At 42.4% G+C, this 20,320-nt stretch overlaps 1 protein-coding gene across 2 annotated transcripts in view; it reads left to right on the plus strand.

Moving 5' to 3' along the window:
• Window positions 1-20,320, plus strand: part of PTPRG (protein tyrosine phosphatase receptor type G) — a 409,035-nt gene that overhangs the window by 325,016 nt on the left and 63,699 nt on the right. For both annotated transcript variants that reach the window (XM_055707510.1, XM_055707509.1), the window contains exons 9-13: window positions 1,628-1,812; window positions 3,800-3,908; window positions 5,629-5,678; window positions 7,994-8,789; window positions 16,717-16,849. In XM_055707510.1, the coding sequence (XP_055563485.1) occupies window positions 1,628-1,812; window positions 3,800-3,908; window positions 5,629-5,678; window positions 7,994-8,789; window positions 16,717-16,849 (1,273 nt within the window). The remainder of the gene's footprint in view (window positions 1-1,627; window positions 1,813-3,799; window positions 3,909-5,628; window positions 5,679-7,993; window positions 8,790-16,716; window positions 16,850-20,320) is intronic.

Below are 20,320 nucleotides of genomic sequence, written 5' to 3' on the forward strand. Positions count from 1 at the left end.
ATTCTTCTGGGTTGAGCAGAACGATCTACTGTAAAACTGCAAGGTTGTCATCACTCGTGGCAGGAGCAAGCACCAAAGATCTTTCCTGCCCAAGTGTATTTCTGCAATATATGTTCTCTTGTGCAGGCTAGCTACAAAATGTAAGTTATAACTGCACAAATGCATTTGACAGGTATTTTTCTATTGCACTGGTAATGTTGGTGTTTACAGCATTTAATCATTTTTATTTAGGAACTGTAGCTGTTCCAGTAATGTAACAGCATTGCTGCATGACCAACCTGCAAGTCCAGGCGCAGGAAGGCATTTCTCCCCTTGAGTGCTGCCAGGACAGTTTAGAAGTGAAATAATGGCCAAATATACACACTGTCACATACCTGCAGAGTGCAAACAAGCTGAATGTGTTGGCTTTAAATGGAAAAGTCGTATTGGGAAAAATAATTCTGCAAACAGTGTCAGCCTGATAGGCTGGGTGACACTTTGACTTTCCCTGGCAGAAAAGAGCAGCTCCTTTGCCACAGCACCTGTGTTTAGGTATCATTGCACGGTATTTTGCTTGGTTCAGAGTTTATATTGGGAAAGAGAATGTGAGAATCTGTCCTCAGTTGTGTATTTTAAACATTATTTTTAAAGCTTGGAAAAAAAGCGAAACCCTTTATGTTTGGGAAGCGGACGATGTACTTTTTCGATAGCGTATGAGCGCCATCTAGTGTCCTTCGGTAGTACCTGACCTTTGCATTGCAGCGGCTTCAGAAGCGTTTTCTTCAGCGAGCGGGCTCTGCACATCCCACTCCTCCCGAGGCGCGTGGGCTGGTTTTGGGCTTCCCTGGAGAAGTTTGGGCTCTGGTGGCTGCCCCGAGCAGAAGCTGTGGGTTTGCCGCTGCTTAAGTTATCCCTGTGCTGGTGTTCCCACCGACTTCAGCCGGAGTGAGGAGTCACTCCTGCCTCCCCGCTGCAGGCAGGGTTAGGAGGGCTTTCGGAGGGCTCCCCAGCCTGTTGTGAGAAGGGGATGGCCAAGGGCCATCAAGTGATGCTCTCCCCTGTGCTGGTGATACCTTACTGACATACAGCTGAGAATCTATGAAGGGAAACCTGTAGAAAGAGGAGTATAAAGTAACTTCTGCTCATGTGCAAAAGTGTACCAGGTTAAGAGGTATATGCTGACCAATATAGTCATGTATGTGACACAACAGTGTCACATTTTCAGAGGTTCCAAGTATTTCCAGTGCCTGCAGAGCACGCTGGAGCATCTACCCCCTTCATGCAGCAGGAGGCTGTGGGCCAGGGGAGCTGGGGCTCAGGCTGACTGGGCTTCTTAATGTTCCAGCACAGAGCTCTTAAGTGACCAAGTTAAAGTGTATGTGTAAATGTCAGGACTGAAAGTAAGTTGAGAACTAAGCAACCTGCCTGCAGAAAATGGATTCTCTCACTCCCTTTACTCTGGAGCACGGAAAGCAGCTGCAGGTGGTATTAAATCCCATTGGTCTCAGTGGATTGCAGTCTAAGCTATTACCGTAGGCAAGGGCATTAAAGAAAAAAACCGGCTCTTAGAGTGAGGCGCAGTTCTTCCTGTTTGTTTTCTCTCGGTTATTTAAGAGACCCTCATATTTTTCCCTTCTGTTTTTTTTAGCTTGCAGCACTCCCCCAGTCAACATGAAAGTGCAGCCGGTGAACAGGACAGCATTACTTGTAACTTGGAACCAACCAGAAACTATCTACCACCCTCCAATCATGAACTACATGATCTCCTATAGCTGGACTAAAAATGAAGACGAAAAGGAGAAGACTTTCACCAAGGACAGTGACAAGGACCTGGTAAAACCACAGCATCCACCCCAGACATATGTATCAAGCTATCCTTATATTGTTATTTTCTCAGTAGAAGGAAGCAGAGGAGGAAAGCAGTTGTTATCTTATAGACAAGCTAGTGTTTGACTTGCAATGAATTGCTATTAAAATGTTCAGCATTCGTTGAACGTTGCCTAACAGACTACCCACAACACTGGAGTGTGAACTTATAGTTCGTGTGAGTGAATAAAGGACTAAATCTGCAGACACTTTTTCATATACTGTTGTTGAGAAGCAGCTGGCTCGGGAAATAGTTAGACTCTGAATACCTTGTGGCTTGTGTTCAGCTCACAGATTTTCACATAAAAAGTCTGATCCCCCAGAATCTTTCCTGGGCTCAGGCTTTTCACTGTGCATAGCCCCTTGCAGTCTTCAGAGCAGTTTCTGGCAGTAAGGGCTAGGAGGTAGGAGTTGCGTGGTCAGGGCTAGAAGATTATTATGGAGTGGCCCTGTACAAGCACTGCCCATGTCTGGCAGTGGCAGAAAAAGAGGGAAGAGCAAGACAGTTCCAGCACAGATGGAAACACCGATCAATCTCCTCCATTTAGGATTTGATCTGCTTGTCATTCTTGTCTAAGTTGAAGCAAGTATTGTACTGGTCTTTAACATCCTCTGCATATAAAATCAAAGTGACATATTCAGGTTTGAAAGGCCTCCGTTTATTGTTAATCAAAGAAAGCCTCTAGAATAATGAAATCAGTAATTGTATATGCACATGAAAAATGCAGCAGCAGAGTGTTATTCCTAATGACTGTTATCGTATTTTTTTTCAAATACACAGTCCTCTGGGCCCATTCAATCAGTTATACAATAATACCTCTCTTATTCCCTTAGATGAAGATTCTTTTACTTCATTTCCATTTATATTTTCAATTTCCCCACTAGACATTGTTATCTGGGTCACATTAGGGAGCGATGTGCCTCACAAAATCAGAAAGGAATCTATTGAAAGGCACCCAAGGTTATGATGTATTGTAACCTCTCTCTTGTCATAACTTCACACTCTTAAGGGAGATTTTTTTTAATCAGGTATAAGGAGAGCCTTAATCAGCAAAAATGAGGTGGGCACAGTGAAAGCATCCTGTTTTATGTAAAAGAAATAATTAAAAGTGCAGGGGATGTGATGGAGTGATAGCTTGGAAATAAATTGCGGTGAGACCCTGTGCTGTGCAGCAGAGCTTGGAGGTTAAGAAAGCAATGACAGCTTTCTAGAGGCAAGAAAAGTAGGAAACTTTTTCCGAGGAAAGTGCAGTTTCCTTTCACTGCTCTGGCAGAGACAGTTGGGCTGTCCCGTCTTGAACCAGTGCTAGACGGTGTTTTGCAAAAGAGATCACTGGTATTTTAAGGGACCCACACGGCTACTTCTGCTGTCTGCTGCAAGACATTAAATGATGTGATTGTGGACTAAGGCAGCACAAGAGAGTATCTGGAAGGCAGCAGGGCAGGATCTGAGATCTAAGAGTACACAAGGACATCCCAGGCCAGAGTGCTGAGCCATCACGTTGTGCAGGCCACTGACATGAAATTGCCATAGCCAATTTGTTGCAAAAAAAATAGTCAGTTTGAACATGCAATGACTTTTCTGGGCTTATCCCATATTTGGGACTTGGATCTGCACCTGTAAAAAAAATTCCATTTTAATTCCTTTAAGATCAAATATATTTGAGTTTTAGGTTTTTCTGAGGAGAGCAGAGACTTCCAGGTATGAAGGTTGTCATGACAGTAGATGTGGAACATGTTCATTTCTTTCTCATGGGCAGAGTCAGCAGAGTCTGGGTGCATCACTTCGGCCTTGCCCTCTCCCGGGGGACCAGTGAATATTTCTGTTTAGAAACAAGTTTGACTTACATGGCATAAATGTCCTGTGTTAGCACAATGCTTTTTATATTTCAAACTGATCGTGGACAGTACTGTGGGGGTAAAAAACTGAATAATATCTATTTTTTTTAAACAGAAGGCCATCATTAGCCATGTCTCACCTGACATCCTTTATCTGTTCAGAGTTCAAGCAGTTTGCCGAAATGAAATGCGTAGTGACTTTAGCCAGACTATGCTCTTTCAAGGTAAAACCCCACATACATATTTTTACATTAAATGACTCTTTGTTTGTTTAACATTTTCTTTGCAGCATGCAATATGGTGTCGAATGATTTCAGAAGATGTTTGAATGCATGTAGACAATGCTAATTTCAGATGTGGCCAGTGACTTTATCAGAGTCCTATTTCTAGTGATGGGAGTTTGCCTATACCTCTCTGCTGTCAGGTTTTAGGAGAATTCAGAGCTTTTGTCAGTACTAGTTTTCTCAAACAAATTCATCAGAGACTGCTTACGCATCAGAGGCACAGCTATGCAGAATGTGAGTCTGATCGGTGTCTGGCTTATGTAAAAAGGAAAGGAGATCAGTCCTACCTTGACAACCACATGTGGAGATGTTCAGGTTTTACCATGCACGCAAACCTCAGCAATTTCCAGGACATACATATTTAAGTGAAAGCAAAAGAACTGGATGCTAAACTGTCCTTTGTCATGGACTTCCTTTTAACTGTATTGGAGAAATCTGGTAAAGCTGAGATTTGGTGGGAGAACTTGATGCTTTGTAGATTTCTAAGTACTGAAGTTTGTTGTTCCTTCCTGGGACTTTATTACTACTATTTTATTAAGTAGGACAAAATTCACCTCTGCTGAGAACACTTCCTTCCACTCCAGTTTACAGATATATAAACCTCAGAATGGGTAATGGAAGAAGAAAACAAGCAGAGAGTAAAAAATTTAAATCCTTAAGATGAAGCAAAGAGTAAAGTCAGTTGGGTCTGATGCTGTATATGGAACAAAGTAATAGAGGCATTTTTCAGTGTGATATTTGGAAAATGTGGAGGTTTTAATCCTACTCTGTTGGCACTTAGCATCCAAAGAATATCAAGCTGTGGACACAATGTAGTTCTGTTGTGGTGTTAGCAGCATTGCAGAGAGAGCAGGGGAGAGTCAAGAGATGTCCTATCCAAGAAGCATCTCATAGGGAGCTCTCAGTTTCTTAGTATCTCAGCATAGTGTTCTAGCCTTCACTTTAAGTGCCAGGCAGAGGACCAAAACTTGTATATTACTGATTATGGCCTCTTTTTGGCAGATAATAGAATGGAAAAATTCTTTGAAATTTGACCATGATACCTATTTAATTACAGTTAAGAGTCAGTCATTATTGATGGTTTTGCTGGATGCTCTTTGATAACTCTGGCCCAGTGTTCAAAGCAGTGGAAATGATACATGGCATCTGCAATGGGAGTAGATGCCGCGTTTCCTTCTGTATCTCCCCAAAAGAGAGCTGTTCTTCCTGTCTTTGGTTGTACCCAAGATCTAATCTAGAAAAAGAATCCACTTGAGCTTTCAAAACATTCTTCACAGGCTATCGTTATATATATAGTTATATATATAGTTGTATTTGAGATAATAAGCAGTAATAAATAATGATATTATCATAAGGGCAGAAAAAACTGTTATTGTCAGCCGCTCTTGCTTCCTGTGCCAGTCAGGACATTTCATCCAACTTGGGTTTGAAGGAGAGCATGTCTTTTCTGACAGTGCCCTCACACCGGCACTGCCAGGGCTGAGTAATTAACCGAATCTGTCTTTAGCCTCAAGCATGAGGTAAGGTGGTACCCAACAAGCCCGGATGCTCTTGCTCCAGGCTGAGACCCACGCGCGCGTTTTGCTCGGCAGTTGTTTAGCAGTTTTACCGAGGCCTCCCTTGCCGGCCCGCTGACACAGCGTTGTTCTTTGTTTCTCAGCTAACACGACTCGAATTTTCGAGGGGACCCGAATTGTGAAAACGGGCGCGGTAAGTGGGGGGCGCGGTAAGTGGGGGGCGCGGGGGCGCCGCCAGGTGGCAGCAGGGGGCCGCGCAGCTGCGGCGGGGCTGAGCCTGCCGCCCGCTCCCGGCGGCCGCGGCGGGAGAACCGAGTGTCAGAAAAAAATATCTTCCCAAATACGTATTCGACCCGCTGAGAGGGGATTTGTAATCTTGGTGATGACTGTGGGAATAAATTGAATTTCTTTTATTAGCTGCATGAGCAGAAGTATATGCAACAGGAGCGGGGCTTCACGCCCGGCATCTTTGCTCTTCCACTGCTTCAGGGATACCGGCTATTGTGTGACTAAAGCTTTAACAAGCTCTTTGTTTTACTTTTAATTCAGGTGAGACTGTAACGAGTCAGTGAAGCTGCCTGTTGTATTCCAGAATCAGAAAAGTTGATAGTTTATATCATTCAATCAATCAAAAAAATTATTTACAATAGAACTGGAATACACTGTCTCAGTTTTGAAAGCACCTTATTAAGTTATTTAACATCAACTATCCATAACCTAAATTTCTTGCCTTTTGGTATACTGAAGTGTTCAGTCAGATTTATGGGCTGGATTCATACGATTTAAGTACATTGCTTCTGGTTTTATTCTGTTCCAGTTTGATATACTCCCTAGTAAGCAAATAACACATACAAAGCTTGAATTTGAATGATTAATGTTTATTTAATGATGTATAGAGGTGTTCTAGACATACAAAATCTGCCGTCAAATTTTAATACTCAGGCCAGCTTTGAGACTGTACATGCCAGTGAAAAGCAAATCTTACAGTGCCTTAGGGATTGACACTGATAAATATCCAAAAGTTTAGATGCTTATTTAAAGTTTTGGCTTGAACTCTCCAAAGCACAGGGTTTTTCCTGAGATCTCAGGTTCTCTGTGATTGCAGCTGGTCAAAAACAACGTGAGAAAGCAGCCTTTCTTGGTTTGCTGCAGCATTTCAACTACATGACCTGACTGAAACTAGGAATTGCAGAAAGATGCAGAAATACTGTTAAGTTACAAATTTCAGTTCCAAAAATAAACATTTTACAGTTTTGTTCAACGTTCGGTAGCACCTTTTTAACGCTTGTTTGTCCTTGTCTGACGCATACCTTTCCAGGTAATGCTCCTCTCGCTGATGAATTCAGTAACGTGAGACATTTTTCAGTAAGTTAGAGAGGGAGCATGCTCAGGCTGTCTGGGCAGAACTGCTGACCCCAGCTCTTCTACAGAATTACTGCTTGTCCTTAGTTAACTCACTCCAGTGTCTTTTTCCACATGTAATTCAGGAAGGGAAATGACTTCTTTAGTTCTTTAAGTATACACCGAGGTTTTTTATTTCTGGTGGAGCATACATACACACGTGTGCCCAGAGACCCGCATGTGAGCATACGTGCACTGGGTTGACGTTAGAATAACAGTGGCAGGGTGCAGAGGATGTACAGTGGATGGTTCATTCCCTGCTTCCTCTCAGCTCCCCCGTGGACAGTGGGCAGTGCCAGCCCTGGCTCTGGGTCACTGGTGGTAGACAGGGAGAACCCTGTGGATGGGGAAAGCTGGGTCTACCCATGGCTGCCACAGCCTGGTGGTCCTGAGAGGTCGTGGTTACTTGCCAAAGTGCTCCTGATGCTCTCCGAGTCCTTCATGAGTGCCCAGCTGGCCGTGCTGCTGGTCTTTCCTAAGAGAGCGATGCCTCTCTGCAGCATCGGTCCTTAGGAGAATAATGCTGATGGGTAGATCAAAGAAATAAAAATAGTACCGTTCAAGGCCCTGCCAGTGTGTGTGGGAAGAGCCAGAGTTCCCTGTCAGAGCAGACCCAGCAGCCACGGATGCTCACATTGGCAGCACAGCCCTTATTTTGGGACAGCCCTTATGTAATGCTATATTTTAAAATTGTGTGTTCTAAGGATTACAACACTGTGAGTAATGCAGCTAAACTCAAACTCCTTTACATCCTCTTTACCCCTGTGAGAAAATGTTACTCACAAGTCACTGGTGACGTGGGTGGAGAAGGTCCCACTGTAAAATAAAGATAAAGATAAAGAGGGTTTTGATGACAATGATTATTTGCAAGCGGCGAATGCAGGGAGGTTTCCCCAATTTGTGGTTTGCTGTGTAGCTGTGTGGCATGTCCCGTCCCTGGCTCAGCCCTGCAGCCACCTGCCATCAGTCTCATTTTAAGAGTAGCAACCAGAATGGGGGAAGGGAGGGAAAAGCAAAAGAAAAATGACCCCAGGTAGCATTGCTGGGGCCTCTGCTGATGCTCTCTGCTGTGTTTTCTTCCCCTCTGCTGCTGGTGACCTCCTCAAGCCCACAGCATCTCCTGCCTCCTCAGCCGACATGGCTCCCATCAGCTCCGGCTCCTCCACCTGGACCTCCTCGGGGCTCCCCTTCTCCTTCGTGTCCATGGCCACAGGGATGGGGCCTTCCTCCAGCGGCAGCCAGGCCACCGTGGCCTCAGTGGTGACCAGCACCTTGCTGGCAGGGCTGGGCTTCAGCGGCGGCGGCATCTCCTCCTTCCCCAGCAGTGTGTGGCCCACCCGGCTCCCTGCAGCAGCCGCCCCCACCAAGCAGGCAGGACGCCCGGTGGTGGCTGCCACCGAGGCCGCCGCGGCCGCCTCTCCGGGACCAGAGCGGGACTCAGCGCTGACGAAAGACGGCGAGGGAGCTGAGGAGGGGGAGAAGGATGAAAAGAGCGAAAGCGAGGATGGGGAGCGGGAGCATGAGGAAGAGGAAGAAAAGGATGCCGAGAAGAAGAAAAACAGGGCGACGGCGGCTGCGGAGGCACGCGATAGCACAGAGCCCAGCGTGGCCGTGGCTTCTCCCAACCGGACTGCTGAGGAGGAAAGAAATAAAACCATATCGGGTGAAGAGCCAAACCAAAATGTTGCCCCCACGGCTGGAGGTCCCGAGGAGGAGAGCTTTGCTGAAGCAGGCGCTCAGCCCCAGCCGCTCCCTTCCACCCAAGTGCCACCAGCCTTCACCAACGAACTTTACCTGGGGAAGATCCCAAGAAGACCAGAGACAACAAGAAAACCTCCCCCAAAGGAGGACAAGTTTCCAGAGGAATACCCCGCAGATAACAAATTCATCACCATTAACCCAGGTGAGTGACCTCCAGGAAAACTGTTTTTACTGATGTAAGACTGTTGGAAAAGTACACAATCCAAATTTCTTACTGATTTCCAGTAGATAGAATGTTTTTGTGGTGCCTGGCTTCATCCAGTGGGCAGGTCGTCACAGGATCCAACCCACACATTGTTACTGGGTTGACCAGAGGGGGAAGGATTATCCTTTTATTTTATTGGGACAGATTTATGGTTCTCGTAGCTTACTAGAAGAGAAAATTTAGGAAAATGTTAACCCCTAAGACACTGCATTAAGATTTAAAAAAACTAAGAGAGAGGAATGCAGTGAACTATGGCTATGAAATTAATTTGGAAGAGCAGTTGCTGTGCTGGCTGGTGTTTCACGGGGCGGTTGCTATATATGCTGTAAGCTAATTGAGTTTATCTGCAGGATTCTCCCTGACAGGGCTTTGAGATATTCTTCCAAATACAGGATCATCACTTATTTCTCACCACAAAACCTGCATGTTCTGATCTTCCAAGACAAGAAGCCTTTCGCACTCGAGTTTACCTTCTTTTTTTTCCTGTGAAAAAAGAATATCTTAGCCAGGCAGAGTTCACGTATTTTCTGTGTTTGTCCTGATGAGAATTACCAATGCTCCTGTACCCGCCAACTCTGGATGGATGTACCGACTCCGCAGTATGTACACAGCAAATATGACCTTTTGGAAGCGTGCCCAGGTGATCTGCGTGTGCACCAAGCCCTGTGTGGCCAGGATTTGCTGCACACGCCTATGCAAGCAGGTATCTTATGGTGCTCCCAGCTCGCTGTGAAGAAAGTCCAGTCCATATGCACATGTTTCTGCTTGGGGACCTCCAGGCACTGGTGAGGAAAACAGATCTTAGAAATGCAAGGAGCAAATTGGGTACATGCATATGGATTTCTTTGCAGAGTAAGGACTGAGATTTAGATATGGCGATGAGTTTATCTGAGTGATTATGTGTATTACCACAGCATTTATAAGGCAGTGCACATTTTTTTGTTTGGGGTTTGTGGGTTTTTTTACTGTTATTGTTTATTTTGCTAATCTACAGACTGTTTTGTAATTTTGTTTTTCCATCAAAGCTGCTCTAGAGTTAGAATACTGTGAAAAAACCTTACATACTTATTTTTCCCTGCATTTATAAGCACAAAAATGCAAACGTTGTGCACTCAGTTAGAGCTCAGAACCAATTTAAAAAACAAAGCTAAATCCAATCTTTAATAACATTTGTTACAGAAATGCTGACCTGACTCTAATGCTGTGAATCATAACTGTTCTGTAAGGGAACAGATTAACAATGCAGAGGCCAAGAAACCTGTACCAGGTTGTACTGATGTTTTTTTTAAAAAATACACTGCTGTTTTTCTTACTGCTCAACTGGAAATCTTCAAAGTCCAGTGCTTCCACTGAATGTGGTCTGAGATGCCTGTCAGTCAGCTTTCAGCATGCCACTTGCCCTAACCACCTTCTCATCAGGAAGGAGGGAACTTGTTCTAGCCATGCTTTGCAATGTTGAGAGTAAGCATTCAGCACCATTTGGGTATTTGGCTTCAAACCCCAGCAATTCAGTCTGCCTGGGTAAATCTGCCTCTGGAATAGTTCTTTGGTTCTTCCTGCCTTCTGCTTCCCTGTTTCTTATGTGCCAGTTTCTTGGATGTCCTAAGTACAATGTCCCTTATATAAAACCTAGAAAGGGCCTCATGGCTTATTCTCAGCCTAAAAAAATTGGAGGAAGGATGGGTAGTTGATCTTAATTCTTAGCTCATGGTGAAAGGATTGTTATTAGATTGGTTTTTATTCCATGGTGAAATTCAGATGAAAAGGATGAAAATTGCTGAGATGAAGAAATATTATTAATATTGCCAAGAAGTTCCTACTAGTTATTATGAATTGTATCCCCATAGTCTGTAGTGATTTCTATCTCTTTTTAGCATGTAGAGAACTATCACTGAAAGTGGTTCAGAGCTTTGCCTCCCACTAGACAGACTCTTTTAAGAGCTCTGCTCACTGGCAGGCTTGGAGGCTTGAAGAGACCATGCCTGAAGACTGCACACAAAGACAATTAGTCTTGAAAGGACTCCACAAATTAGGTTTCCCATGCTCATATGGGGAGGAAGGATAACTTACTAAGATCACTATGTCTTTCAAAAATGGCTTCCATGAGTAGGAAATGACATGTGAAATAACCAGCACGTGTTAGCTGGGGAAAAGATAAGTGGGAAAGGTTGCCTGTTTCATCCAAATTAACCTTAGTTAAATTAAATCTTAGTCAAAACTCTGGTGACTTACCTGGGATGGGGAGGAGGAACGGTAACATATTTTCAGCTTATCAGACAAGCCTCTCCCAGGCCCCTCAAGTGTCCTGAAGAGGACAATCACAGCTAAAGGGCTGGGAATGGCTACTCAGAGATGAAGAAGGGTCCATTTGTGCCATTTTCCTTGGGGTAGATGTTCATTCCCTGTCCTTGACCTCCAGGTGGAAGAAGATATATTCATCACAAACCTGATGACTCCCTGTCCAGACATTGAGAAGGGCTAGTGTTTTTCAACTCTTGAGAACATTTTAAGATGTTTCTTACTGGCTTTTGGACAGAGGTTTTCAGTTTTAATCTCTTTGTACCAGGTGTGAGGACCTTGTCCTTCAAAGTCTCTTCAGACAAGTCCTTTTGTTTGCATCTCATGTCACCAGTCTTCTGCAGTGGATACTGTAGTCCACCTAACCCAGAATTTGCCCAAATATGTTACCAGATGTGTCCGAGTCAGGTCTGGCTGACCTGTTGGCAGTGCCACCCTTGTGAGAAAACTCTTGGGAACGCAGGAGAAGGAGCTTTCCTCTGGGTTGGATCTAGGTTACTAAAGACACACACCAGCAAAACCCACAGCTGGCGAATTGTCCCATCGATCAAACACTAGCATGGAGCCTAAGATTAGCTGCTTCAGATTCATTGCTTTCCACGGTAATCTGGACATTTGCAATTCATACAGACAGACCTGACCTAGCTCACACAAGGAGTTGAGCTCAGTGAAACTCCAGACATAAGCAAGACCTCTTCCTATGAGAAAGGGCCTTAAAGGTTTTCCATAACAAGGTAAGTCTGAGATCAAGAGAACGACCAGCGAAGCTGAGAGGACACTGCCAGAAGTGTCTGGAAGCATTCCTGAACATCAGGACAGTTAAAAGAGTGTGAAGGCCACTTCCAAAGTGGGCAGAAAGAACCCCTGCAGCTTACTGTGTCCCATAGAGGGCAGAAACTTTTTTGGATGCATCTTTTCTCCAGGAAAGCAGTTTTTGAAAAACTGTCAAGGTTTCAAAAATGTTTTTGTGAGTAGGAAGTTTAATCATTTTAAAGAGTAGAAAATTGTTTCATAACAATGTACACTTGTAAAATTAATTATATAGCATCAAATTAGCAGTTGTAAGGAGATAACTGAATGGGAAAGTACTCATGAGTGTGGATGATTAGAGGAGAACAGGGAACACATGAGAAATTACAGGGAAAGTGCGAGGCCAATTAGTACAGCAAGGCTCATTTTCTTTTAGTGCTTATTTCACACGCACATACACACACACCTCTCCTGAGGCCGTGTCATTATTTTCCAAATGGCATTGGCCTCTTCTTGTCTGGTGGTATCGGCCAATGCTAATGATTTTCCTCTGTCACTGAACGCTTGCTTGCATTCTCCTCTTTCATTTTCCTGATCATCCTTTTCTCTGTTTTGGTGCCCACATTAGACTAATTGTACCTTTGATCTGCAACTGTTACCCACACAGCTGCTCAGCATTGTCCGCCACTCCGAAACCCGAACAGTAGAAGAACAGCAATTAGAACAATTCTCTACCCCACCAAAACAAAAAAAAAAAAAGGGGGGGGGGGGGGGGGCAGAACAGCATGATTCAGTTTAATCAGGCTAAAGTAGATATTATCCCACAGAATTTTGGTTTGTGTGCCGGACAGTTACACAGATCCTTTGCATTTGACAGGAGATGACTGGTGGGCTGTTGTGAGCAGTGACGGATGCCAAGTCGGGGCTTTGGCCTGAGTCATGAGCTGGGACTGAGAACAGAGATGTGGGTTTGGCCCTTGATCCGAACTTCAGCCAGGTCCTCCCACCCCTCCGCGCTCACCCACTTCTGCCAAGGGCTTTGTATAGAGAGATGATGATGGGCAGGGTTAAATTTCAAGCCTGATGTATGCTTTTAGCAGAGACTGAATTTTGATTTTTGGAACAGCCTTTGCCAGGTCTGAGGTTAAAAAAGCCTTTTGGGGATAACCTCATTAAGATAATTAAACATCTGTGTAATTCTTTCTTTCTCCATACATGGCAAGGATTATTAAGCTGTATTTTCAGGTGGCATTTTGAGCCATTTTGCATGGCAACGTACAGAAGCAAACAGTGGAATGGCTTGACAATAAAAGAATTGAATTATTTGACGTTTGCAAACAGCATGAATTTCAGATATCTCACATCAAGATAAAACATGATTGGCATCTGTTTACAAAACAGTGAAAAGCCATGCTTAGTTGTGCGCAGCCTGTAAGTACAACTGCTGCAGGAATGTCTTTAAAGAAACAGGGAGAAAATATTTGCACAATGCATGAGCTTGTATCAAAGGTAATACTTTTTTAAGAAACATGGGTTTGCATTTTCATGGTTTATTAATATGGCCGTTACTATTTTCCAGAATTAATTGATACCTTTGTGTAAGTCTGTGGTTTTATTTACTACAAGGGAAGATGAGCAGGTGCCTTTTAAGAGAGTGGATGGTGTGAAGCAGCTCAGCAGCAGGGGGTTTCTTTTGGCCTGCAGAACACGTGTATTGTCATCGGTAACAGTATCTGTCACAGTACAACAAACAGAACTTTGTCCTGGCGGTTTGTGCAATGGCAAGGGATGATAAAGGTAGATAGGTTATATATTACAGCTATGGTTGCTTATTATAGCCAGCAGTGTTACTTAAGGGAAATAAACATGTTTCTATTCTCAGGAACCAATTACCGAGAATACAAGGAAAAACAGTACATTTCACAAACTGTAGAATGCCTCTTTCTTGCCTTGACCTTTGTGCAAGAGTTGTACTGCCAAAGCCTCCCTTGCTGCCTAACGCCCTCTAACACTTTCTGTGCCAGGGCCTCTTCCATCCAGGGGCTGGGTGGCGCTGCTGAATGGGTGTTTCACAGGAGTTACGGATTTTTCCAGACACAGGAGTGGATTTATCAGTGCCAGGGCTTGTATCGTGTGGGACCTCCTGAAACAGATATGCTGTAATAATTTTTATTCCTTCTTACTGGGATGAATTCCAAGCCATTAAAAGGCAAACTGAATTAATTCAACGAAGGCATATGCCACTGGAAACTGTTTACATTTCTTAGCAAAGATGGAGTTTCCTGGTCCATTTTTTAAGCTCCCCCTCCCTGCTGCAAAGTACAGCGTATGGTGGGCACTTACAACGATATGCTGTTGACACTACCAAGGCTCAGCATTCTTGCTTTGGAAAAAAGTGAAATGCTGACTATTTTTTATTTTATAATATTTTGTTGTGTAGGAGAACAGGAAGCTATAAAGGCTCAGATCTGTCTTTTTTTGTGTGTGTGTATTTTCTTCAACTCTTTTTCCAAGTTATCCAGTGTGCTGCCTTTTGTTAGGCTCTTCTGCCATGACACTCAAGAGACTGGCGCCAGCACTCCAGCTGTACTGCTGTGCTTCTGGCCCCAGCTGTCATTCTAGTACAATTTGTATTGGCATTGGTTTGTTTAAGCTCTCTCAACACTTTACTTAAGCAGTGGAGAACACCTAAGACTTTTTCTTCAAAGCCAGCACAGGAACGGTCTCTTTTTTTCTGAAGCACATCACTGCTTGGGCATTCCCAACTGGAATTCTGGGGCGAGAATGGCATTTGTTATTCTGGCACACAGCATACTGAACGCTTTCTTATCCTCACATCTGCGGTATAGGGAGTTGGCAGGGTCAGATAAGTCTGTTCTCCACAGTAGACTGAGTAAGAGGAGCATCGTGAGCACTGCAGAATTTAATAGTGTGCGTTGGGACTTCAGCCCATGCTGTGCTTACAATGGAATTTCATTTTCTTCCCATGCAAACAGAAACATATGTTTTTGTGTTGAAATATGTGGAGGTGAAACTAAACAGAATACTGTCCTTGGAGAGAAATGAAGCAACACCCTAATGGATGTAAGGTGGTGGGACTATTTGGCTCTCCTACAAAGTTTCATTACATCGCATGGTTTTTTGTTTTGTCCCTTTTACCATTCTGATTAGTAACACTTACCTCACAGCCTTAATTTTTTCATGCTGTTAAATGATTTGAAATGCACTGATAAAAACCGATGCCTCAGGGCTTATGATTTTTGCGAGTTTGGCAAAAACAGAGAATAAGCCTTTGCTCTAATTTTGGGGCTGTTCTTTTCCTTATTCTCTGCTAGTCAAGGAAATCAAAGATGTTCAATCAAAGTGCACGTTCACTTCCCCCAAACATCCCTCTGATTAGCACCTCATTTAGGCTGCTTGCTAAAGGGCATTACCTCCATCAACCTAGTTCTTAAAACCAGAAAGATTTCTTGCTGGGCTTGCAGCAGCCTGCAGCCTTGCTCTGTTTTCAGCAGTCAGGAAAAAGCATTTACAATTAACCTTTACTTCCATGTTAGTTGAATTTTACTCCTGCCTATGGAGGAGTATAATCTAAATGCTATTAAAATAGAGTATGACTTCATATTATGTGACATCTGGTGACTTCCAATTATCTGTGTTTTGCCTGCCTATGGTGAAAAGGCAATTATGTTCTTCTGGTAGGATTTGCAGCAGTTTCAGAAGATATGATAATACAATACTGAACAAGGGCAAGGAAGCACATTGGTAAAGAAAGACTCACGGAGGCTAAAAAGCAGAAGAAGTCAAGTGCGCATGTTTCAATCCATGCTGAAATCTGAAGCTGTTTACGCTAATCCTTTCTCATTACGTCCTGTTGACAGGTATTGATCAACTACCGCCTGTTTGTTAGGAAACATGAAGAAGATACAGAATCTGCTTCTGTATTTTTCTTTTATCATTCTGTCTAAAACAATTTATTCGTCAAGTCTACACAAATTTGCACAAATTAGATGTCTTTCGAAATACCTTGATACTGTGTCTATGCTCATTGGCTCCAGTACTTGTAGAACCTCTAGATATTCATCTTAGAGATGATAAAGTAATTTTAATGAGATGTCATGCAAAAAGTGAAATGGAGTTACTCAGCCAGATCTCAGGATATTGACCAACTCTAATTTTGTTCAAAAGCTGTGGCGTAATGATTTCTTCTGTCAGTTACAACACATCCTATCCATTCATTCATCCATCCATCTTGACAATCCATATGCTAAAAAGTGCTTTCGTATGCAATAACTCACCAGATTGTGACAATTCTGCAAATGATGTGACATGACACCCAACATGTTGAGGATTTTTTATTTTAAGATAGTTACCAAGAAATTTATTTCTCAAGCAAAGTATTACACCGAGCTTTGCAAACAGGACTGTCCTGTAGTGTTGAGAAACAGAACGCATTTATCTGCAAACACTGATGACAGAGCAAAGTGTTTACTTTGTTACCGTGGTGAAATGACTTAGTGGGGTACTCCACATCTGATAATAGGTGCTTGCACGATAGAGTCCTAAAATTGTCTATGAGACTGTAATTACAGGCAGTAGTAAAATCCAAGCCATATTGTGGCAATAAACACCATACTTCTGTGCTCTCATGTCTCAGACTAAAGACGAATGGATTCCCACCCTGCAGTCAGAAGATCTTTGCTCTGTTTACTCATACCATGTAAAATGGACAAGCCATGTGTTTTGCTTACACGTTGGTCCATACGGTAATTCTCTTTCCATTTAGTGATTGGTTTTGTTCTGTTTTTTCACACAGCTGACAAGAACAGCTCCAGCATGGCCACGAGACCTTCTCCTGGTAAAATGGAATGGATCATCCCACTTATTGTGGTCTCAGCCCTGACCTTCGTGTGCCTCATTCTTCTCATTGCTGTGCTTGTCTACTGGAGGTGAGCCTGTTTCCTTTTGATTGGAAACCGATTATGATTTAAAACACATTTCAGGTGATGTTTTTTAACGTGGTCCTGTGTTTTTTATTTCACTAGATGTTACGGTGATAGATGCGTTAGATAACTGTCTGGATGCCAGAACAGCTCTGTTGGTTAACTATTCAGCTGTCTTAAATATTGATTTTTGTGTCATGAAAATGAGCTTGGTAGAGCTCTAGCAATGGTAGAGCCAGCTGTAATGCCAACAAATATTTTCACAATTAGGTCCTGTAATATAGTTATAAAAAGGTGTCTTTGTCTTGGCCTTCAGGAAATGTGGTCGTGGGAGAAAAGCCTGATGAGACTGGCCTTGGCTCAATGTATGGCTTTGCCACAGACCTCCTGTGTGATCTTAGGCAGTTCTTTTCTTCCTTTGGTTGTGCTTCAAGAAAGGGGAATAAGCTTGTTTCCCGTTGTATAGCAGTGCTCTGAGTAAGAGTTCTTTAGCATTGGTGAAGTGTTCACAAGTGCAGCCTGCAAGGTCTTGAAAGTAAAAATTGCCTCTTACAAAGAGATACTGTCCTTTATACCAATGGACATTGGTTCGGTGGTGGAGACTAGGATTAGCATCAATAAATCCATCCCCACTTCACTTATAGTAAATTAAAAGCTGAAACACCTTCTTGTGCCGGAACCAGAACCCAAAGATGCTTGGTTTGTCTGGTACTGAAAATTAACCAGGGATTAACCTCATAGAAGTTATTTAGGAATTATTTTAAAATCTGATTAGATGTGACACAGAAAAGTAGCTTTGATGAGAAATAGCAGTCCGTTGATCATCGTATTTGTAGACTTAATTAAAAATACTACCAAGCTGTTTTTCACTGCACCCATTTCACTGACAATTAATTGGCCAAATTGCTGAGGCTGGGAACATTTGAAAGAATATTAATAAACAGGTGACAATAGTCTTGTGAAAATCATTTCTATTAACATTTGCAAGTAATTTAACATCATTGCAGTAAGACAATGAATAACATTGTGTGATATGTGCACAAAACCTGAAATTGGCAAGGTTCTGAAGATCCCGCTGGAGTGTCCTGTCCTTCAAGATATATTTCCTTCATCTGAAGGACTAAACTTGGTCACATTCACACCAGGCAATCCCGAGGAATATGGTATATCCTGAAGCGCTGTAACGAGGGGTCAGTGATATTTCTCTTGCCTTGATACAAAATGCTCGTCTAAGGAGGAAAGTTTTTGAAATGAAACACTAACAGCTATTATCAACAAGAATGTTGGTACCTCTCATTGTTTGGAAAACACTTCCGTTTCCTGAAATTTCACTAATGGATTGAGAGAAATAATTGCAAAAATAGCATTTAATTCACTCAAAAAGTAACAAAACTGTCCCTGAGAAGATATTAAAGTTGGAAAGTACTAGTTTAGTGACCAATAGTTAGAGACTAATTCTTTATAAAAATTGGCTTCCACTATAGTCATAATATTACTCAAGTCTAAAATTAAGATGTGTTCATTAAAGTTAAATACATTTTTCTTCAAAATTCCTAACCATCCTCATAAAATTTTTATGTGCTTCATAATAACAAACATGCACATAAATCAAGAAAGATGCATGAAAACTGTAGCTGAAACACAATTACTTTTCCAGTAATGTTTGTTATTTTGCATATGGACAATAATTGTTTCTTATCTGCTCTCCATAATACGCATGAGTAGTTAACATTCATTAGTGGCTTTGGTAAAATTACAAACACTGTCATTAATATGCTTGACAGCGGTGGATCAATTTTTTTGTGTAAGATTAATACTAAAAAAGGTTGAGGTCAAAAATTAATATAAACATGGAAAGTACGTCATGTAGCAGTCAAAGTTTTTTAATAAATATGAAGAACAAATTGAAGAACAATAAACTTGAGCAAATGTATACTGGCTTCAAAATAATCTCCTGTGTCTAGCTTCATAGTTCTGAGGATTTTGTAAAAGTGTATAAAAAAAAGGTAAATGTGTGTTTTAGAGTAAATCAACAAGCAAGCAGAACACAAACTGTCCACAGTAACATTTCACGTTATGCAGACCGTGTCACTCAAGTGGTAACACAGCATTTTGTGTGCCCTTTTCAGTGTGATTACCTTTCCTTAGGAAAAATAAAATATTTATCTCTGTGAGTGTTTTAAAATAAGGAAAAAAAAAGATCCTCAAACACAGTGGAGTCTAATTTACAAGTTTGAATGGAACTGTGGTCTGGATTTTCAGGAAGAAATACTTTGCTTAAAATGTAATGGAATAATGAAATAATTTGCTAAATAACACCATCAAAGCAAATGGCATGAAAACGAGTTTGAGACAGATATTTCAGTAAGGGAAACATGGTATTAAAGTGCACAGCGGAGAAACCCTCGTTATGAAAGGATAACCCTCAAGGGGACAGGCGTGCTGGACCAAGGGGTCTTTTCTTGCACAGCAGCTCTTTGTTTTGATGTGAGAAAAAGCATTACAGAACAAAACCCAAAGAACTAGAAAATGCAGAAAAGACATAGTTACCCTTTGGCAATACATTTTGAAGATAAAACAAATGATATTTTCACTTATGCATTTTTGAGCATTTGTGGGATTAGATGATTTGAGACCAGAGGTGACATAAGCAGAACAATGAAGCAGAGAGAAGCCTTCTGCTTGTTTGCATTGCGTCAATGCCCTATTATTCAGGGACCAAAATAAGGAGTTAGGGAAGTTGTTTGTGAAGGTTTGGCAAAGCGTTTATCTCTGTTTAGATTTTTCGTAACTCATTCCATGATAGAGCAATGAAATAAGTCTTGTGATGATGTCTTGTTGCAAGGAAGCTTCATTTTGTGTTCCCTTTACTTGAAAAGGAGAGTGATAGGAAGCAGTCATTGTTTGATTGAAGCTTTTCCTTTCTTTAGCTGTTTAGCTTCCATGCTGTGTTCATTAGAGACTTCTTGTAATTGAATATATTTGGAAATTATCTGTGCTGAGTCTGAACAAGACTCCCTTATTTGCAGAGGTAATTTGCTGTTCTCAGTTCCTTTTCCGTGTGGATCCTGGACAAATGGTGAAAGAATATGATTGATGTTGAAGCGAAAGGGTCACTTCTGTCTTTTTAGCATGGTGGCTGTCTCAGTAATGAAAAGGGATGGGAACTTGCAGGCAAGCAGCAGCTCTGAATTACCTTTCTACTAGTTTCCTGCATTCAGTGCTTTTAATGGCACTGCTGTGCAAAGAGGGCTATGTGATTTTAAGTTGGTAGAGTGGAAAATAAACTAGGTCAGCATAATGAAGCTGCAAAAATTGTGCTGCCTTTCATCCCGGAACAATGAGGAGAGCACCATCATGGGATGACCAGGACCCCACGACGTCTGCTGGCGCTGGCTGGTGGTTGGGCTTCCTGGCCGGGAGGGACAGTGTCAGCAGTAGTTTTAAGTTTGCTTCCATGCACCTTTGATTGCTCTT

The sequence above is a fragment of the Falco cherrug genome, chromosome 4 (assembly GCF_023634085.1).
Source record: "Falco cherrug isolate bFalChe1 chromosome 4, bFalChe1.pri, whole genome shotgun sequence".
NCBI lineage: Eukaryota > Metazoa > Chordata > Aves > Falconiformes > Falconidae > Falco > Falco cherrug.